This window comes from Tursiops truncatus, chromosome 15, assembly GCF_011762595.2.
Source record: "Tursiops truncatus isolate mTurTru1 chromosome 15, mTurTru1.mat.Y, whole genome shotgun sequence".
NCBI classification, from domain to species: Eukaryota; Metazoa; Chordata; class Mammalia; order Artiodactyla; family Delphinidae; genus Tursiops; species Tursiops truncatus.
The window spans coordinates 54,127,490-54,150,354 of NC_047048.1; the positions used below are offsets into that span (position 1 = coordinate 54,127,490).

At 40.5% G+C, this 22,865-nt stretch overlaps 1 protein-coding gene across 3 annotated transcripts in view; it reads left to right on the plus strand.

The window, feature by feature from the left end:
* The first annotated feature begins 315 nt into the window (after positions 1-315).
* The window catches only part of FERMT1 (FERM domain containing kindlin 1), a 62,869-nt gene continuing 40,319 nt past the window's right edge, over positions 316-22,865 (plus strand). Inside the window, exons 1-4 of one of the 3 annotated variants that reach the window (XM_019941443.3) lie at positions 317-654; positions 5,542-5,710; positions 7,547-7,780; positions 18,127-18,273. In XM_019941443.3, coding sequence (XP_019797002.1) covers positions 5,560-5,710; positions 7,547-7,780; positions 18,127-18,273 — 532 coding nt within the window. In that variant the 5' untranslated portion in view covers positions 317-654; positions 5,542-5,559. Of the gene's footprint in view, positions 655-5,541; positions 5,711-7,546; positions 7,781-18,126; positions 18,274-18,361; positions 18,492-22,865 lie in introns of those variants that run through there. The other 2 variants (XM_019941444.3, XM_073792686.1) reach the window with 2 other exon arrangements.

A 22,865-nucleotide genomic window follows, 5' to 3' on the forward strand; every position in this document is an offset into this window, starting at 1 on the left:
TTCTCAGGGGTTTACACCACCCTCTTACTCAGAGATGAACCGCTTTTGTTTCTTCCACCTGGCGACCACAGTTCCTCCAGGCTCTCTAGAGGGGAGGCGGTTGTTCCCGCCTGAAGCCGGGGCTCCTGGCGCGTGGACGCACCCCGGGGTGTGAGTGACTGGTACACCCTGAGGGCGGGGAAGTAGCAGGACCTTAATCACCGGGCTAGTACTGGGCGGGCCTCGGGGAACCGGGAAACTGGAGGCGGTCTAAGGGAGGGTGGGCAGGATGAGAGGTCGCAAGAGGGGCACTGGGCTGAGCCTCCGCCGGGTTCTCCCCGCCCTCTCGCCGCGCGGTAGCCGGGCGACCACCCTTTGCCCGTGAAGTCTGCGGAGCGCCTCCTCCTCGGGCAGCGGGACCTGGCAGGCAGGGGCTGGGCGTGCAGCCGCCTGCCCGCTGTGCTGGCCGGCCTTGCCCCGGGGGCCGCGCGGGGCGGAGACTGGGCGGCGGGGGCGGGTGCCTGTCTAGGTGGCAGGTCCGCGCGCAGCCCTCGCCAGCCGAACCTCGCGGAGCAGCTGCCGCCACCCACCACGCGCCCCTGGCTCGGCCGCAGGGGCCTCTGGCCGGGTCTCCAGGGGGCAGCAACTCTGCACGCCGCAGGCTCCGGAAAGGAGGTGGGTGGCGAGGGGCCGGGACCAGGCTGGGAGGGGAGGCTGCGATGGGCGCCAAAGGTTCCCGAGACCCCCGCCCCTGCCTTTCTACAGCCCCTTGCACTTAAATGGCTGGTGAATTAAAAACCGCGTCCTCGGCTTGTGACCACCTTCTCCGTCCTTGCGTATCTGGCTGCGCAAAGTAAACTGTCCGTCCAGCCGCGGGGGGGGGGGGGAGGTGGCAGGTTTATGCCCACCCACCAGACTCCCCTGGGCCCCAAGACCCTGCAGAGCTGGCAAAAGACAGGCCAGAGGCCTTTATGGGGGTAGGGGGCAGGTTTTTACCCACCCACCACACTCCCCTGGGCCCCAGGACCCTGCAGAGCTGGCAAAAGACAGGCCAGAGGCCTTCGGACCCACTCACTCTCTGATATTCCAGGGGAAGCGTTGGGTCTATTTCCCCCCATCTTTCTCTCTGTCTGCCTGCCTGCGTCTGTCTGTCTTTCTTGATTGAGTTTTCTATAAAGGACCCGAGGAAGTGGGCAACTGGGCTTCCCCAGAGGAAGGCAGGTCTGGTGGTGCGCTTTGCTTCTTGTTCTTGTCTTTAACTTAGATGTGCTTTCCTCAACAAGTAACAGCTTGCTGAACGTGAGAAGTTCGCTCAAAAAGGCACAGAAAAGATAGGAGAGGAATGTGGGGAAACCAGATTGCCTAATTTTAGCCAGAATTTCGTTGTAAGGGAATCACCATTTATTGCCTAAATGAGAAGTGTTTTGATTGCCCAGGTTAGGAAAAGAAAAAACCCACTGTCTGATTGCTCACGAAACAAGCAGTAAGGGTCACCTTAAAAGTAAGGTTATTTTCTTTATGTACAAAACATTTTAAATAACAAAACCTCAAATCATAGCATTTTAGAAATTGTAAGGATCTTAAAGTCAAATACTTCAATGGCATGTTATGAGTTTGTCTATGAAAGAGTTATCTTTATTGTGTCCTCACTGGGAAATATTTATGTTAGTAGGAATGCTTAGTGAAGGTACTGAGAGTTTAGCTCAGAGTTTTAAGAGTTGTACAATATATCCTTGTAGCTTATTTTATTTTTTTTAAATTTTTTTTATTGGAGTAAAATTGCTTTACAATGTTGTGTTAGTTTTGGCTGCTTATTTATTTTATACATAATAGTTTGTACCTCAATTTCCTACCCCTGTCTTGCCCCTCCCCCCTTTCCTCTCCCCACTGGTAACCACTAGTTTGTTCTCTATATCTGTGAGTCTGTTTCCTTTTTGTTATATTCACTAGTTTGTTTTATTTTTTTAGATTCCACATATAAGTGATATTGTACAGTATTTGTATTTCTCTGTCTGACTTATTTCACTCAGCATAATACCTTCCAAGTCCATCCATGCTGTTGCAAACGGCAAAATTTCATTATTTTTTTATGGCTAATATTCCATTCCACATCTTCTTTGTCCACTCATCTGTTGATGGACACTTAAGTTGCTTCCATATCTATTGTAAATAATACTGCTACGAACATTGGAGTGCATGTATCTTTTCTAATTGGTGTTTTCAGTTGTTTTGTTTTGTTTTGTTTTGTTTTGTTTCTGATACATACACAGGAGTGTTATTGCTGCGTCATGTGGTAGTTCTATTTTTAGTTTTTCGAGAAACCGCCATACTGTTTTCCACAGTGGCTACACCAATTTACATTCCCACCAACTGTGTAGGAGGGTTCCCTTTTCTCCACATCCTTGCAAACATTTGTTATATGTAGTCTTTTTGATAATAGCCATTCTGACAGGTATGAGGCAATATCTCACTGTGGTTTTAATTTGCATTTTCCTGATGATTAACATGTAGAGCATCTTTTCCTGTGCCTGTTGGCCATCTATATGTTTACTTTGGAGAAATGTCTATTTAGGTCTTCTGCCCATTTTTTTAATGGGCTGTGTTGTTTTTGCTTTTGTTTTTTACTTGAGCTGTATAAGCTGTTTGTATACTTTGGAAATTAACCCCTTGTCTTTCGCATCTTTTACGAATATTTTCTCCCATTCCATAGGTTGTCTTTTCATTTTGTTTATGGTTTCCTTTGCTATACAAAAACTTTTAAGTCTAATTAGGTCCCATTTGTTTATTTTTGCTTTTATTTCATTTGCTTTAGGAGACAGATCAAAAAAAATATTGCTACAATTCAAGTCAAGGAGTGTTCTGCCTATGGTTTCTTCTAGGAGTTTTATGGTTTCTGATTATATTTAGGTCTTTAATCCATTTTGAGTTTATTTTTGTATATGTTGTTAGAGAGTGTTCTAATTTCATTCTTTTACATGTAGCTGTCCAGTTTTCCCAGCACCACTTATTGAAGAGACTGTTTTTTCTCCATTGTATATTCTTGCCTCCCTTGTGGATTAATTGACAAGTGTGTGGGTTTATTTTTGGGCTCTCTGTTCTATTCCATTGATCTATGTGTCTGTTTTTGTGCCAGTCCCATACTGTTTCAATTACTGTAACTTTGTAGTATAGTCCGAAGTCAGAGAGCATGATTCCTCCAGCTCTCTTCTTTTTCAAGATCATTTTGGCTATTCGGGGTCTTTCATGTTTCCATACAAATTTTAAAATTATTTGTTCTAGTTCTGTGAAAAATGCTGTTGCTATTTTGATAGAGATTGCATTGACTCTGTAGATTGCCTTGGGTAGTATGGTCATTTTAACAATATTAATTCTTCTAATCCATGAATATGGTATATCTTTCCATCTGTTTGTGTTGTCTTCAATTTCTTTCTTCAGTGTCTTATAGTTTTCCAAGTATAGATCTTTTACCTCCTTAAGTTGGTTTATTACTAGGTATTTTATTCTTTTTGATGTAGTGGTAAATATGATTGTTTCCTTAATTTCTCTGATAATTCATTGTTCGTGTATAGAAGTGCAGCAGATTACTATATATATATTTTGTGGTCTGCAACATTACTGAATTCATTGATGAGCTCTAGTAGTTTTCTGGTGGCATCTTTAGGATTTTTTATGTATAGTATCATGTCGTCTGCAAACAGTGACAGTTTTATTGCTTCCTTTCCAATTTAGCTTCCTTTTATTTCTTTATCTTGTCTGATTGATGTGGTTAGGTCTTCCAATACTATGTTGTATAAAAGTGGCTAGAGTGGGCATCCTTGTCTTGTTCCTGATCTTAGAGGGAAATACTTTCAGCTTTTTACCATTGGGTATGATTTTAGCTGTGGGTTCATCATATATGGCCTTTATTATGTTAAGGTACGTTCCCTCTATGCCCACTTTCTGCAGACCTTCTCAGAGGTCACCATAGTCCTGGCTTAATAAGTGATCTAGTTAGTTTGAAGGGAGGAAATGAGTCCTGGAGCTAATTTTTCAAGTAGCTATTGCAATTTGAGGGTGTGAGAGGAAGACCAGCATTAGCTGGAGCTTGTTATGAATGCAGGGTTTCCACATCCACCCCAGACCTGCTGACTAGAACCTGCATGTTAATAAGATCCTGCTGAATAGGATCTGCTTATTAATAAGGTTCTCAGGGTTCATGTGCACTTTCCATTAGAGAAGCCCTTTCCTGGGCCGTTTGCATGCACAGATGTTTCTCAAAAACAGGCCTTATGAAAACATAGATTTTTCATAAGCTGTCTTTACCTGGAAAAATGAAAAACACTTGTTATCACTTAAATGACTGATTTTTATTTTAAATCTTAAGATAGCCAAGAGAGGTAGTATCATTTGCTTTCTATTTAAGAGAGAGCTGACATTTTTAAGTTCTGCCAATTTGGATCCCAGTGTTCCTATTACCCCCACAACACTCAGTTCTGATACTGCTTAGCTTCTTTCATGATAGTTCCTCCAACGAGGAGAACACTATGGGTTTGAAGTTCTCACCCCTAACTGTACTTTGAAGAGTGGGTTTGTATGTCTGTCACTCCTGTTTTAAATCTGTTGCTAAAGGTGTGTCCAAAAACTTAATTGATGCACTTGTTTATCAACCTCTATATGATATAAAACAGTTATTCAAGTAAATCAAATATGTGGCAATAACTAATGACCTGCATCTCTATGTGCTTAAGATAAAACTACGCTATATGACTAAAAAAGAAACGGTTTTGCTCTATTCTTATTTTTTGAATTTTCATACCAGAAGATGTCATCAGTATTTATGGGAGGAATGTAATAATACATATGTATATACATTAGAGATAAATTTTTTTTAATATTTATTTATTTGGTTGGGCTGGGTCTTAGTTGTAGCAGGCAGGCTTCTTAGTTGTGGCTCAAGGTCTCCTTAGTTACAGCTTGCTGGCTCCTTAGTTGTAGCATACAAACTCATTGTGGCTTGCATGTGAGATCTAGTTCCCTGACCAGGGATCGAACCCTGGCCCCCTGCATTGGGAGCACTGAGTCTTAACCACTGCACCACCAGGGAAGTACCAAGATAAAGATTTTAATTTCCTTTTTTAAAATCAGTTCTACTGAGGTATAATTTGCATACAACAAAATACATCAAAGTGTACATTTAAATTCAATGCATTTTATTGTATACAAATTATACTTCAATAAAGTTGATTTTTTTTAAGTGTCAAGGATTGCCATGATTTGTTACCTATTGCTAGAATAGTTCAGAGAAGGTCAAGAAGAGTCAGTAGAGAGGGATGGATGCACTGGGCAGGCACAGAAAATAGCCAGGTGGACCTGGGAGGGTGGAAAAGTGAAGTACATAAATTTGAAGGCCTTGAGATAATTTTATAACACTTTTTCTCTTTAAAGTTAAGATGCTGAATTTAATATCAGGAACCCTGTGGCATTTTTGAAGGGGGGCTAAAATGGGGGAAAAATGTTTTGCTCTGCAAGGTCTGCTTGACGAGTCCCACCCTCCTTCTGATCTATCTGCCTTTTTACGCAAAGACACCTGCATTTGCCACAATGCTCTCATCCAGTGACTTTGCGTCTGCTTCTTGGGAGCTCGTGATCCAAGTTGACCATCCAAGTGAAGAGGAGCAGAAGGATATCACACTGAGAGTGTCTGGAGACCTGCACATTGGGGGAGTGATGCTCAAGTTAGTGGAACAGATCAGTAAGTTGCTGCTTCTTTATGGTTTCTCTACATTTGAAACCCTCTCTGTTGCATCACCACTAAATGGCTGAACTGGACTGTCTGACCATCTAAATTTTTTTGATCATCCATCTTGTAATGGTCCCTGCCTGCAAGAGGAAGAGAAATGCCTGAAGGAGCCCAAACCACCCCCTGACCCCCAATGTGAAAATTTGAGTCTTTGGTGGCAAACGAAAGCTCCCCAGTAGGTGTAAAAACCTATTTGCACAAGAACAGGACCCCTTCCATGGTGACTTTAGACCACACCTGGGGCCTTAGATTATTGTGTGATTCTCTGTTAATGCTTGATTGCTCCGAGATGCAGGCGGCCTGGTGCCAATATGTCTTTTAACATTGTCCACCATTTGCTACTTACCCTGTTTAAAACAATGAAAGAAGTCTTCAGGGTCAGAGTCTTCACATCACGAGTCAACATGAGGTACCTAGAATTTAATAATGTTCTATTTTCTTTTTATTTATTTTTTGTCTTCTACTTAAGACCACAGATGTTAGCTTATCATTTACACTAGTGATAAAGTATTTTTAAGGAAGCTTTCATTGGAGTATCATATACGTACAGAAAAGTGCACTTATTATAAGTGTACAGTTCAGTGAATTTTCACAAAGTCATATAACCACCACCCAGATCAAGAAAGAGAACATTACCTGTTCCCCCACCCAAGTCCCACACCTAACCCCTCCCAGCCACTGCCCCACCAAGGGTAACCACTATCCTGAATTCTTACTCCATAGGAGTAAACTGTACAGTAAACTGTATATAAGTGGAATTATACAGGATAATATACTCTTAGGCATCTGCTTTCTTTCCTGCCACATTATGTCTGTGAGATTTAACCATGCTATTGCATATAGTTTGGGTTCATTGATTCTCATTGCAGTATAATATTCCATTGTATGACTATGCCACAATTTATCCATTTACCTGTTGATAGATATTTGGATTGTTTCCATTTGGGGGCTTTTACAGATAGTACCTGTCTTTTGGTCTATATAGTACACGCATTTCTAATGGGTATATAGCTCAGAGAAAAATTCCTGAATAGGACTTTCCAAAATAGTTATAGCATTTATACTTCTAATAACACTGAGAGAAACATTTTCTAATTTAAATAGAAAGAAAGAGGGAGAAACTATTTTTTAAGGAAATAAAAATATCGGTGGCTCTTAATTTAGCAAAATAAAAGATTGAATATTGACTCTAACATTGGCAAAGGGGAAAGATTCAACCTAGATACCAAGGGGCATTGAAGAAGGGGAAGAATTCAATGTTGATGCTACCATTAAGAGAGAAAATATTCAGCTCTGATTTCAGTGTAAACACTTTGGAAATTGGGAATATGGTGGAGCTAATAAGAGATGGACATTCCTGAGAAGAGTGAAATGTCAGCTTCCCAGTACTTCTGCGTGGAATTTGATTGGGAGCTGTTGATATTCCCTTGTGGAAAGATTCACTTCTATTAGAGAAATAATCTTGATTAAACAGAGGTGATGCTCCTGGCCTTCCCAGAAAGGACCATGGCACCAAGGGACTTGGGAGAAGATAACTTTAGTATTTCATCAGGAACAAAAATTGTATGTCTCTCTTACTTCCATAGTATTTAAATATAAAGAAGGTAAGGTTCAGTCTGTCTTCTACCTGCCCTGCCTTAGGGACTTTGACAAGAAGCCAAGAATGATGGAACCTTGGGTTGTAAGAGGAGGTGGGAGCGTTGGCTTCAGTTTTGCACACAAGGGACTTGACTCTGGGGTGCGAGTGCTCACTCTCACTTTACTGCACTGTGTTCTCCGTTCTTGCAGACATAGCCCAGGACTGGTCAGACTTTGCCCTTTGGTGGGAACAAAAGCACTGCTGGCTTCTGAAAACGCACTGGACCCTGGACAAATGTGGGGTCCAGGCAGATGCAAAGCTTCTCTTCACCCCTCAGCATAAAATGCTTCGCCTCCGCCTGCCCAACGTGAAGACAGTGCGACTGCGAGTCAGCTTCTCGGCCGTGGTCTTCAGAGCGGTCAGCGACATCTGCAGAGCCCTGAGTGAGTTTCCGCAGGCGCCTGCGCCCTCTGGACTCTCAGCAGAGGAGGACAGGAAAATACGTGCACTTCTGTCCACAAGCAGTTGGCTTTACAGAACATGTGCCTTATTAGGAGCATACTTTTTGAGCCCAGTTCTGGAGACTTTAGCCATTTAAGTGAAGTTAAACCAAACGGAAAATTATTGGAATAAATCAGATTCACTTCCACAAAGCTTAAAACTATTTCAAAGAGATTTGTAAACAGAAGAGACAACCCCATTAAGATTTCCCCCCCCAAAACTCATTTCTCTAAGCCATACTGAAATCATCATTATATTTAAGACAAAAAAAGAGTTCCATTAAATTATTATCACCATAGAGCCAATGTGTCTTTATTGTTTTTGAAATAATGGTGATGCAATGTCTTAATTGCTTCCCTAACATTTGGCTCCAGTAAATAACTCTGTCCGCAAACATCATTTGTGGAGTTTATTTTAAGCAGGAAAGTACACTTAATTATGGATCAGAAACTTTAACAGCCATTAGAGACAACACTGTCCAAACCATTTCTTCTTCCTGGGACTTCCATAATAGGAGCAAACCCTGGGTCAGGAAGGTGTTCTTATTTTATATTTTTTGAAAGTGTGTAGGTATATTCTTGAGTTCCAAGGCAAAGATTTAGTATTTGAACACAGTATATACGGTATGTGAGTGAGTGATCTATCTCCCCATTAAACTGTAAACTGCTCATTCATTCCTTCAACAAATATATACGTATTGGTTTGGCAGGCACTAGGATGAGTGCTAGGGATGGGTTAAGCAAAAAAATAGACCAAAATCTCTGCCCTCCTTGAGCTTACGGTGTAGCATACAGAGACAGAAAATAAATCATGTAAAAAAATAAGATGTTAAAAGGAGATAGGTAGTGGAGAAAAAAAGGAAAAAGTATATAGTGTACACAGGATTGAGAGTGCCAGTGTTGGGTAGGGCAGGTTGGTATAGTATTAAATAAGGTGAAAACAGAACCATTTCTTGAACATGTCTGTGTTCCTAACACCTAGGAGAATGCCTGGCACACATCAACTGCTTAGTAACTGCTTGTTTGTTTTTTTGTTTGTTTGTTTTTTAACACCTTTATTGGAGTATGATTGCTTTAAAATGGTGTGTTAGTTTCTGCTTTATAACAAAGTGAATCAGTTATACATATACATATGTTCCCATATCTCTTCCCTCTTGCATCTCCCTCCCTCCCACCCTCCATATCCCACCTCTCTAGGTGGTCACAAACCACCTAGCTGATCTCCCTGTGCTATGTGGCTGCTTCCCACTAGCTATCTATTTTACGTTTGATAGTGTATATATGTCCATGCCACTTTCTTATTTTGTCACAGCTTACCCTTCCCCCTCCCCATATCCTCAAGTCCATTCTCTAGTAGGTCTGTGTCTTTATTCCCGTCTTACCACTAGGTACTTCATGACCTTTCCTTTTTCTTTTTTTTTCCCTTATATTCCATGTAAATGTGTTAGCATACAGTATTTGTTTTTCTCTTTCTGACTTATTTCATGCTGTATGACACTCTAGCTCCATCCACCTCACTACAAATAACTCAATTTCGTTTTTCTTCATGGCTGAGTAATATTCCATTGTATATATGTGCCACATCTTCTTTATCCATTCATCTGTTGATGGACACTTAGGTTGCTTCCATGTCCTGGCTATTGTAAATAGAGCTGCAATGAACATTTTGCTACATGACTCTTTTTGAATTATGGTTTTCTCAGGGTGTATGCCCAGTAGTGGGATTGCTGGGTCATATGGAAGTTCTATTTGTAGGTTTTTAAGGAACCTCCATACTGTTCTCCACAGTGGCTGTACCAATTTATATTCCCACCAACAGTGCAAGAGTGTTCCCTTTTCTCCACACCCTCTCCAACATTGATTGTTTCTAGATCTTTTGACGATGGCCATTCGAACCGGTGTGAGAAGATATCTCATTGTAGTTTTGATTTGCATTTCTCTAATGATTAATGATGTTGACCATTCTTTCATGTGTTTGTGTGCAGTCTCTATATCTTCTTTGGAGAAATGTCTATTTAGGTCTTCTGCCCATTTTTGGATTGGGTTGTTTGTTTTTTTCTTATTGATCTGCATGAGCTGCTTGTAAATTTTGGAGATTAATCCTTTGTCAGTTGCTTCATTTGCAAATATTTTCTCCCATTCTGAGGGTTGTCTTTTGGTCTTGTTTATGGTTTCCTTTGCTGTGCAAAAGCATTGAAGTTTCATTAGGTCCCATTTGTTTATTTTTGTTTTTATTTCCATTGCTCTAGGAGGTGGGTCAAAAAGGATCTTGCTGTGACTTATGTCATAGAGCATTCTGCCCATGTTTTCCTCTAAGAGTTTCATAGTTTCATTTAGGTCTTTAATCCATTTTGAGCTTATTTTTGTGTATGGTGTTAAGGAGTCTTCTAATTTCATACTATTACATGTATCTGTCCAGTTTTCCCAGCACCACTTATTGAGGAGGCTGTCTTTTCTCCACTGTATATTCTTGCCTCCTTTATCAAAGATAAGGTGACCATATGTGAATGGGTTTACTCTGGGCTTTCTATCCTGTTCCATTGATCTATATTTCTGTTTTTGTGCCAGTTCCATACTGTCTTCATTACTGTAGCTTTGTAGTATAGTCTGAAGTCAGGAAACCTGATTCCTCCAGCTCCATTTTTCGTTCTCAAGATTGCTTTGGTTATTTGGGGTCTTTTGTGTTTCCATACAAATTGTGAAATTTTTTGTTCTAGTTCTGTGAAAAATGTCAGTGATAGTTTGATAAGGATTGCTTGAATCTGTAGATTGCTTTGGGAATTGAGTCATTTTCACAATGTTGATTTTTTCCAATCCAAGAACATGATATATCCCTCCATCTATTTGTATCATCTTTAATTTCTTTCATCAGTGTCTTACAATTTTCTGCATACAGGTCTCTTGTCTCCTTAGATTGGCTTATTCCTAGATATTTTATTCTTTTTGTTGCAATGGTAAATGGGAGTGTTTTCTTGATTTCACTTTCAGATTTTTCATCATTAGTGTATAAGAATGCCAGAGATTTCTGTGCATTAATTTTGTATCCTGCTACTTTACCAATTCATTGATTAGCTCTAGTAGTTTTCTGGTAGCAGCTTTAGGATTCTCTAAGTAGAGTATCATGTCATTTGCAAACAGTGACAGCTTTACTTCTTTTCCGATTTGGATTCCTTTTATTTCTTTTTCTTCTCTGATTGCTGTGGCTAAAACTTCCAAAACTATGTTGAATAAGAGTGGTGAGAGTGGGCAGCCTTGTCTTGTTCCTGATCTTAGTGGAAATGCTTTCAGTTTTTCACCATTGAGGACAATGTTGGCTGTGGGTTTGTTATATATGGCCTTTATTATGTTGAGGAAAGTTCCCACTATGCCTACTTTCTACAGGGTTTTTATCATAAATGGATGTTGAATTTTGTTGAAAGCTTTCTCTGCATCTTTTGAGATGATCATATGGTTTTTCTCTTTCAATTTGTTAATATGGTTTATCACATTGATTGATTTGCGTATATTGAAGAATCCTTGCATTCCTGGAATAAACCCCACTTGATTATGGTCTATGATCCTTTTAATGTGCTGTTGGATTCTGTTTACTGGTATTTTGTTGAGGATTTTTGCATCTATGTTCATCAGTGATATTGGCCTGTAGTTTTCTTTCTTTGTGACATCTTTGTCTGGTTTCGGTATCAGGGTGATGGTGGCCTCGTAGAATGACTTTGGCAGTATTCCTCCCTCTGCTATATTTTGTAAGAGTTTGAGAAGGATAGGTGTTAGCTCTCTTCTAAATGTTTCGTAGAATTCGCCTGTGAAGCCATCTGGTCCTGGGCTTTTGTTTGTTGGAAGATTTTTAATCACAGTTTCAATTTCAGTCTTGTGATTGGTCTGTTTATACTTTCTATTTCTTCCTGATTCAGTCTTGGAAGGTTGTGCTTTTCTAAGAATTTGTCCACTTCTTCCAGGTTGTCCATTTTATTGGCATATAGTTGATTGTAGTAATGTTTCATGATCTTTTGTATTTCTGCAGTGACAGTTGTTAGTTCTCCTTTTTCATTTCTAATTCTATTGATTTGAGTCTTCTCCCTTTTTTTCTTGATGAGTCTGGCTAATGGTTTATCAATTTTCGTTATCTTCTCAAAGAACAAGCTTTTAGTTTTATTGATCTTTGCTGTCATTTCCTTCATTTCTTTTTCATTTATTTCTGATCTGATCTTTATGATTTCTTTCCTTCTGCTAACCTTGGGGTTTTGTTTGTTCTTCTTTCTCTAATTTCTTTAGGTGCAAGGTTGGGTTGTTTATTTGAGATGTTTCCTGTTTCTTAAGGTAGGATTGTATTGCTATAAACTTCCCTCTTAGAACTGCTTTTGCTGCATCCATAGGTTTTGGGTCCGTGTCTCCATTGTCATTTATTTCTAGGTATTTTTTGATTTCCTCTTGGATTTCTTCTGTGATCACTTCGTTATTAAGTAGTGTATTGTTTAGCCTCCATGTGTTTGTATTTTTTACAGATATTTTCCTGTAATTGATACCTAGTTTCATAGCATTGTGGTCAGAAAAGATACTTCATACAATTTCAATTTTCTCAAATTTACCAAGGCTTGATTTGTGACCCAAGATATGATCTATCCTGGAGAATATTCCATGAGCACTTGAGAAAAATGTCTATTCTGCTGTTTTGGGATGGAATGTCCTATAAATATCAATGAAGTCCATCTGGTTTAATGTATCATTTAAAGCTTGTGTTTCCTTATTTATTTTCATTTTGGATGATATGTCCGTTGGTGAAATTGGGGTGTTAAAGTCCCCTACTATGATCGTGTTACTGTCAATTTCCCCTTTTATGGCTGTTAGCATTTTCCTTATGTATTTAGGTGCTCCTATATTGGGTGCATAAATATTTACAATTGTTATATCTTCTTCGTGGATCGATCCCTTGATCATTATGTACTGCCGTTCTTTGTCTCTTGTAATAGTCTTTATTTTAAAGTCTATTTTGTCTGATATGAGAATTGCTACTCCAGCTTTCTTTTGATTTCCATTTGCATGGAATATCTTTTTCCATCCCCTCACTTTCAGTCTGTATGTGTCCCTAGGTCTGAAGTGGGTCTTTTGTAGACAGCATATATATGGGTCTTGTTCTTGTATCCATTCAGCCAGTCTGTGTCTTTTGGTGGGAACATTTAATCCATTTACATTTAAGGTAATTATTGATATGTTGGTTCCTGTTCCCATTTTCTTAATTGTTTTGGGTTTGTTATTGTAGGTCTTTTCCTTCTCTTGTGTTTCTTGCCTGGAGAAGTTCCTTTAGCATTTATTGTAAAGCTGGTTTGGTGGTGCTGAACTCTCTCAGCTTTTGCTTCTCTGTAAAAATTTTAATTGCTCCATCAAATCTGAATGAGATCCTTGCTGGATAGAGTAATCTTGGTTGTAGTTTTTTCTCCATCATCACTTTAAATATGCTCTGTCACTCCCTCCTGGCTTGCAGAGTTTCTGCAAAAGATCAGCTGTCAACCTTATGGGGATTCCCTTGTGTGTTATTTGTTGTTATTCCCTTGCTGCTTTTAATATATTTTCTTTGTAGTTAATTTTTGATAGTTTGATTAATATGTGTCTTGGTGTGTTTCTCCTTGGATTTATCCTGTATGGGACTCTCTGTGCTTCCTGGACTTGATTAACTATTTCCTTTCCCTTATTAGGGAAGTTTTCAACCATAATCTCTTCAAATATTTTCTCAGTCCCTCTCTTTTTCTCTTCTTCTGGGAACCCTATAATTCGAATGTTGGTGCGTTTAATGTTGTCTCAGAGGTCTCTGAGACTGTCCTCAGTTCTTCCATTATTTTTTCTTTATTCTGCTCAGAAGTAGGTATTTCCACTATTTTATCTTCCAGGTCACTTATCCGTTCTTCTGCCTCAGTTATTCTGCTATGGATCCCTTCTAGAGTATTTTTCATTTCATTTATTGTGTTGTTCATCGTTGATTATTTCCTCTTTAGTTCTTCTAGATCCTTGTTAAATGTTTCTTGCATTTTCTCTATTCTATTTCCAAGATTTTGGATCATCTTTACTATGATTATTCTGAATTCTTTTTCTGATAGACTGCCTATTTCCTCTTCATTTGTTCGGTCTGATGGGTTTTTACCTTGTTTCTTCATCTGCTGTGTGATTTTCCGTCTTCTCATTTTGCTTATCTTACCGTGCTTGGGGTCTCCTTTTTGCAGGCTGCAGGATCGTAGTTCCCGTTGTTTTTGATGTCTGTCCCCAGTGGCTAAGGTTGGTTCAGTGTGTTGTGTTGGCTTCCTGGTGGAGGGGACTAGTGCCTGTTTTCTGGTGGATGAGGCTGGATTTTGTCTTTCTAGTGGGCAGGTCCACGTCTGGGGGTGTGTTTTGAGGTGTCTGTGGCCTTATTATGATTTTAGGCAGCCTCTCTGCTAATGCATGTAGTTATGTTCCTGTCTTGCTAGTTGTTTGGCATAGGGTGTCCAACACTGTTGCTTGCTGGTCGTTGAGTGAAGCTGGGTCTTGTTGTTGAGATGGAGATATCTGGGAGATTTTCACTGTTTGATATTTCGTGGAGCTGGGAGGTCTCTTGTGGACCAGTGTCCTGAAGTTGGCTCTCCCACCTCAGAGGCATAGCGCTGATGCCTGGCTGGGGCACCAAGAGCCTTTCATCCACACGGCTCAGGATAAAAGGGAGAAAATCTGTGCTTCCCTGGTGGCACAGTGGTTGAGAGTCCACCTGCCAATGCAGGGGACACAGGTTCATGCCCCAGTCCGGGAATATCCCACATGCCACAGAGCAGCTGGGTTCATGAGCCATGGCCGCTGAGCCTGCACGTCCGGAGCCTGTGCTCCACAACGGGAGAGGCCACAACAGTGAGAGGCCCGTGTTCCGCAAAAAAAAATAAATAAATAAAAGAAAGGAGAAAAAGAAGAAAGAAAGAACGAGGATAAAATAAAAGTAAGATAAAATAAAATAAAGTTATTAAAATAAAAATAATTATTAACAAAAAAAATTTTTTAAGTGAAAAAAAATGGACAGACAGAACCCTAGGACAAATGGTGAAAGTAAAGTTTTACAGACAAAATCTCACACAGAAGCATACACATACACACTCACAAAAGGAGGAAAAGGGGAAAAAATAATATATCTTGCTCCCAAAGTCCACCTCAATTGGGATGATTCATTTTCTATTCAGGTATTCCACAGATGCAGGGTACATCAAGTTGATTTTGGAGATTTAATCCTCTGCTCCTGAGGCTGCTGGCAGAGATTTCCCTTTCTCTTCTTTGTTCACACAGCTTCCGGGGTTCAGCTTTGGATTTGGCCCCGCCTCTGCGTGTAGGTCACCTGAGGGCGTCTGTTCTTCGCTCAGAGAGGACGGGGTAAAGGAGCAGCTGATTCGGGGGCTCTGGCTCACTCAGGCCGGGAGTAGGGAGGGGTACGGACGCAGGTCGAGCCTGCGGCAGCAGAGGTCAGCATGATGTTGCACGAGCCTGAGGCGAGCTGTGCATTCTCCCGGGGAAGTTGTCCCTGGATCACGGGACCCTGGCAGTGGCAGGCTGCACAGGCTTCTGGGAGGGGAGGTGTGGATAGTGACCTGTGCTTGTTCACAAGGCTTCTTGGTGGCAGCAGCAGGAGCCTTATCGTCCCATGCCCGTCTCTGGGGTCCACGCTCTTAGCCACGGTTTACGCCCGTATCTGGAGCTCCTTTAAGCGGCGCTGTTAATCCCCTCTCTTCGCGCACCAGGAAACAAAGAGGCAAGAAAAAGTCTCTTGTCTCTTTGGCAGGTCCAGACTTTTTCCCGGACTCCCTCCCTGCTAGCAGTGGTGCACTATCCCCTTCAGGCTGTGTTCACGCCGCCAACCCCAGTCCTCTCCCTGGGATTCGACCGAAGCCCAAGACTCAGCTCCCAGCCCCCGCATGTCCCCGCGGGTGAGCAGACAAGCCTCTCAGGCTGGTGAGTGCTGGTAGGCACCGGCCCTCTATGCGGGAATCTCTCCATTTTGTCCTCCGCACCCCTATTGCTCCGTTCTCCTCCGTGGCCCCAAAGCTTCCCCCCTCGCCACATGCAGTCTCCGCCCATGAAGGGGCTTCCTAGTTTGTGGAAACCTTTCCTTTTTCACAGCTCCCTCCTACTGGTGCAGGTCCCATCCCTATTCTTTTGTCTCTGTTTTTTCTTTTGCCCTACCCAGGTAAGTGGGGAGTTTCTTGCCTTTTGGGAGGTCTGAGGTCTTCTGCCAGTGTTCAGTGGGTGTTCTATAGGAGCAGTTCCATGTGTAGATGTATTTCTGATGTATCTGTGGGGAGGAAGGTGATCTCTGCGTCTTATTCTTCCGCCATCTTCCTCAACTCCAGTAACTGGTTGTTGACTGAGCAAATGAATGGAAGCTTCCATTACAAAACATAAGTTCCAGAATTGTCCCTGTTGCATGGTGAGCAAATGACAAGCACAGGGCACCTTGCTTTCAGTAATATTCTAAAGAAAATTTGAAAACAGAGTAAATGAGTAAATAAAATTCTACATTTCACACACCACAGTGGACTGGAAGCACACATTGTAGCTGAGGCCGAAAACTTGGAAGTTTTGAAATAAACAGAAACATTCATACATTCTTTTCTTTTCCAGATTACACCTTCATGGTAGTTCTAAAGGACTCAACTTGGCATTTCTAATAAACCCTTTGTTTTTTTTCTTTTTGACCATGCCACATGGCTTGTGGGATCTCAGTTCCCCAACCAGAGATTGAACGCAGTCCACAGCAGTGAAAGGGCCGAGTCCTAACCACTGGACCACCAGGGAATTCCCTAATAATCACTTTTTGTGTGTGACCAATTGAAACTAAATCAAATTTAGCAATAGGATGATTTTTTCCCTCGAAGAAAAGACAAGACACAAATCTTGGGCTTGGAGATATCGGAGTTTTGTTTTGTTTTGTTTGTTTGTAAAGCTTCCACTGGAAATTTTGATTCATTTCCGGGTTTTGTGTATAAATTATGCATTTGGAATGGTCACAGGTGTGTGTTGCAACCTGACAGTCAGGCTTGGTTAAAGGGAGGGAATCGAGCCCAGTTGCCAGCCTCAGCCTCAGCACCAAGCAGTGTTTGAACTAAGAGGTAGGAGGACCTATGGAATCAGTGCATTTACTTCCAGGAAAGCTGCCCAGAAACTCTAACATCCACATTCCTTGGCTTTTACCTAGGATCCTAGCAGCGCAGTGTGTTTATAAAGTTATCAGTTCTGATTGGAAATGGCAGTTATAAGTATATTTGATTAATGGAGGAAAATGGGGACTATCTTCTTAGTTTGAGTGCTCCAGAAGCAGCCCTGAGATAAGAATTCAAGTACAAATATTATTTATTTGGAAGGTGATGCCAGGAAACACTGGCTGGGAGTGGGAAACTGAGACTGGGAAGAGAAGGCCACTAATGAGCAAGTATCACTGATCAAGTCACACTTTGGGCAACTGGGGACCTCTGGGAGGCAGTGTGGACATGTCTTGGGGCTGTGCCACCCAAGGGGCAAGGGAGCTGGGGTGTTAATACACCATTCTCATCAGTCATTGAGTCATCAAGGGCTGATCTTGGGGAGCGTTAATTCACTGAACTCATGTGGCCAGTTGCATCTGTATCTGAGCAGTGTGGACTCTGGCATCCAGAGCAAGCCCTTGGGTAGAGAGACACATCCTAGCTGCCATTGGAAGGGGGTCAGAGCTCACTGAAATGGTGATGGCCAAGGGGTGGGCAGGGCACCTACCAAGTCTGCCTCGGGGATGAAAGTAGCTGTTGGGCAGAGAAAGGCTCTGAAGACCGCTGGTCCATAAAGAAAAAAGATGGGGTCTTTTGTTGTTGCTTAAAAACCTAAAAACAGAAAAGGAAGGAAGGGAGGGAGGAAGGAAAGAAGCAAGGAAGGAGGGGAAAACGTAGTCAATAGATGACACAAGCATAGCGAAATGCTGAGAGCAGTTTAAGCAGAGTGACGATAACAGGAAGGAGCCACTATACTATTCCCTTCACATTAGATATGTTTGAAATATTTTCACAGTATATTAAAAAACAAATTAGAAATTTTCCTAGACTGAACCTCCCTCCACTATCTGACCCCCACACACACCCATTTTGGGAGTCACTTATCCCCTTCAATTTCTTCAAGAGGAATGCGATTTAGTTCCATTTATCTGTCAGGAATTTCCTGAGAAATGGTTTCAGATGCCCAACATGACTCTTGAGTCTTAGAAGGAATTTTCTTTTTACTTTTTGCATGTCTTCTTTCTTTTTTATATGTTTTTTATTTTTTAGATATTAGAAGAGCAGAAGAAGTTTCCTTGTTAAAGCCTTCTGGTGAATATTTTAAAAAGAAGAAAAGAAAAGAAAAAAATAATAAGGAGCCCATAATTGAAGATATTTTAAGCCTGGAGTGTTCTCCAACAAATTCAGGTCCGCCAGGTAAGATGTATTGAAGAAGAAGATTTATGATAGGTGTTTTGTTGTTTTAATTCATTATTAAATCCAAGCATTTCTTAAATTCTTAAGTCCCAAGAACTCTCCTCCCCTCTGGTCACCTTTCTTCTCTCCACCAAACAAAGAGGACTAAAATTGAAGATTCCAGTGATGAGGATAGAATATCCAAATAATTTTAGAACTAACAGAATTTTTTTGACAAGGTATGTTGTATGGCTCATTATTTTAATTGTATGTGTTAGGTCACGGATGAATGTAAAACTTTAGTAGAATTGGCCATGAATTTGGGGAATAAAGGAAATTTGTTAGATCACTCAGATATACTTCTCTTCCTGATCCTACCTTCATATCACTCTTTCCTGAACTCAATTTAAATTTTGAGTTGGGTGTGTAACAGGAGGGGCAGTAAAAATTCTGTAAAGGCATCATCCTTTTATTTTTACAGTCGTACATCAGAGCTATTGTAAGATTTTGTCTCTATAGCTTTGCTTTCACCATTGTCCTAGGGTTCTCTAGTTCCGTAGTTTTGTTGTTGTTGTTGTTTTGGTACTTTTTAAAAAATTTTTTTTCTTAATAATTATTTTTTAATTTAATAAGTTTTTTTTTTTTTTGCGGTATGCCCACCTCTCACTGTTGTGGCCTCTCCCGTTGCAGAGCACAGGCTCCGGATGCGCAGGCTCAGCAGCCATGGCTCAGGGGCCCAGCTGCTCCGTGGCATGTGGGATCTTCCCAGACCGGGGCATGAACCCATGTCCCCTGCATCGGCAGGTGGACTCTCAACCACTGCGCTACCAAGGAAGCCCTTATTTTATTTTACCTTACTTTCTTTCTTTCTTTCTTTCTTTCTTCCTTCCTTCCTTCCTTCCTTCCTTCCTTCCATCCTTTCTTTCTTTCTTTCTTTCTTTCTTTCTTTCTTTCTTTCTTTATTTTTCTCCCTTTTATTCTGAGCCATGTGGATGAAAGGCTCTTGATGCTGCAGCCAGGAGTCAGTGCTGTGCCTCTGAGGAGGGAGAGCCAACTTCAGGACACTAGTCCACATGAGACCTCCCAGCTCCACATAATATCAAATGGCAAAAATCTCCCCGAGATCTCCATCTCAACACCAGCACCCAGCTTCATTCAACAACCAGCAAGCTACAGTGCTGTATACCCTATGCCAAACAACTAGCGAGACAGGACCACAACCCCACCCATTAGCAGAGAGGCTGCCTAAACTCATAGTAAGTCCACAGACACCCCAAAACACACCCCCAGATGTGGACCTGCCCACCAGAAAGACAAGATCAAGGCTCATCCATCAGAACACAGGCACTAGTCCCCTCCACCAGGAAGCCAACACAACCCACTGAACCCACTTTAGCCACTGGGGACAAACACCAAACACAACAGGAACTATGAACCTGCAGCCTGCAAAAAGGAGACCCCAAACACAGTAAGATAAGCAAAATGAGAAGACAGAAAATCACACAGCAGATGAAGGAGCAAGATAAAACCCACCAGACCGAACAAATGAAGAGGAAATAGGCAGTCTACCTGAAAAAGAATTCAGAATAATGATAGTAAATATGACCCAAAATCTTGGAAATAGAATAGAGAAAATGCAAGAAACATTTAACAAGGACTTAAAAGAACTAAAGGGGAAATAAGCAATGATGAACAACACAATAAATGAAATAAAAAATACTCTAGATGGGATCAATAGCAGAATAACTGAGGCAGAAGAACAGATAAGTGACCTGGAAGATAAAAAAGTGGAAATAACTACTGCAGAGCCGAATAAAGCAAATAGAATAAAAAGAACAGAGAACAGTCTCAGAGACCTCTGGGACAACATTAAATGCACCAACATTTGAATTATAGGGGTTCCAGAAGAAGAAGAGAAAAAGAAAGGACTGAGAAAATATTTGAAGAGATTATAGTTGAAAACTTCCCTAATATGGGAAAGGAAATAGTTAATCAAGTCCAGGAAGCACAGAGAGTCCCATATGGGATAAATCCAAGGAGAAACACACCAAGACACATATTAATCAAACTGTCAAAAATTAACTACAAAGAAGACATATTAAAAGCAGCAAGGGAAAAGCAACAAATAACACACAAGGGAATCCCCATAAGGTTAACAGCTGATTTTTCAGCAGAAACTCTGCAAGCCAGAAGGGACTGGTAGGACATATTTAAAGTGATGAAGGAGAAAACCTACAACCAAGATTACTCTACCCAGCAAGGATCTCATTCAGATTTGATGGAGAAATTAAAACCTTTACAGACAAGCAAAAGCTAAGAGAGTTCAGCACCACCAAACCAGCTTTACAACAAATTCTAAAGGAACTTCTCCAGGCAAGAAACACAAGAGAAGGAAAAGACCTACAATAATGAACCCAAAACAATTAAAATGAGAATAGGAACATACATATCGATAATTACTTAAATGTAAATGGATTAAATGTTCCCACCAAAAGACACAGACTGGCTGAATGGATAAAAGAACAAGACCCATATATATGCTGTCTACAAGAGACCCACTTCAGACCTAGGGACACATACAGACTGAAAGTGAGGGGATGGAAAAAGATATTCCATGCAAATGGAAATCAAAAGAAAGCTGGAGTAGCAATTCCCATATCAGGCAAAATAGACTTTAAAGTAAAGACTATTAGAAGAGACAAAGAAGGACACTACATAATGATCAAGGGATCGATCCACGAAGAAGATATAACAATTGTAAATATTTATGCACCCAACATAGGAGCATCTCAATACATAAGGCAAATACTAACAGCCATAAAAGGGGAAATCGACAGTAACACATTCATAGTAGGGGACTTTAACACCCCACTTTCATCAATGGACAGATCATCCAAAGTGAAAATAAGTAAGGAACACAAACTTTAAATGATACATTAAACAAGATGGACTTAATTGATATCTATAGGACATTCCATCCAAAAACAACAGAATATACGTTTTTCTCAAGTGCTCACGGATCATTCTACAGAATACATCATATCTTGGGTCACAAATCAAGCCTTGGTAAATTTAAGAAAATTGAAATCGTATCTGATATGTTTTCTGACCACAATGCTATGAGACTAGATATCAATTACAGGAAAAGATCTGTAAAAAATACAAACATATGGAGGCTAAACAATACACTACTGAATAATGAAGTGATCACTGAAGAAATCAAAGAGGAAATAAAATAATACCTAGAAACAAATGACAATGGAGACACGACGACCCAAAACCTATGGGATGCAGCAAAAGCAGTTCTAAGAAGGAAGTTTATAGCAATACAATCCTACCTTAAGAAACAGAAAATACCTCGAATAAACAACCTAACCTTGCACCTAAAGCAATTAGAGAAATAAGAACAAAAAAACACCACAGTTAGCAGAAGGAAAGAAATCATAAAAATCAGATCAGAAAGAAATGAAGGAAATGATAGGAAAGATCAATAAAACTAAAACCTGGTTCTTTGAGAAGATAAACAAAATTGATACACTATTAGCCACACTCATCAAGAAAAAAATGGAGAAGACTCAAATCAATAGAATTAGAAATGAAAAAGAAATAACAACTGACACTGAAGAAATATAAAAGATCATGAGAGATTACTACAAGCAAGTCTATGCCAATAAAATGGACAACCCAGACGAAATGGACAAATACTTAGAAATGCACAACGTGCCAACGCTGAATCCAGAAGAAATAGAAAATATGAACAGACCAATCACAAGCACTGAAATTGAAACTGTGATTAAAAATCTTCCAAAAAATAAAAGCCCAGGACCAGATCACTTCACAGGCAAATTCTATCAAACATTTAGAGAAGAGCTAACACCTATCCTTCTCAAACTCTTCCAAAATATAGCAGAGGGAGGAACACTCCCAAACTCATTCTATGAGGCCACCATCACCCTGAAACCAAAACCAGACAAAGATGTCACAAAGAAAGAAAACTACAGGCCAATATCACTGATGAACATAGATGCAAAAATCCTCAAGAAAATACTAGCAAACAGAATCCATCAGCACATTAAAAGGATCATACACCATGATCAAGTGGGGTTAATTCCAGGAATGCAAGGATTCTTCAGTATACGCAAATCAATCAACATGATACACCATATTAACAAATTGAAGGAGAAAACCATATGATCATCTCAATAGATGCAGAGAAAGCTTTTGGCAAAATTCATCACGCATTTATGATAAAAACCCTGCAGAATGTAGGCATAGAGGGAACTTTTCTCAACATAATAAAGGTCATATATGACAAACCCACAGCCAACATTGTCCTCAATGGTGAAAAACTGAAAGCATTTCCACTAAGATCAGGAACAAGACAATGTAGCTCACTCTCACCAGTCTTATTCAACATAGTTTTGGAAGTTTTACCCATAGCAATCAGAGAAGAAAAGGAAATAAAAGGAATCCAAAACGGAAATGAAGAAGTAAAGCTGTCACTGTTTGCAAATGCCATGATACTATACATAGAGAATCCTAAAGATGCTACCAGAAAACTACTAGAGCTCATCAATGAATTTGGTAAAGTAGCAGGATACAAAATTAATGCA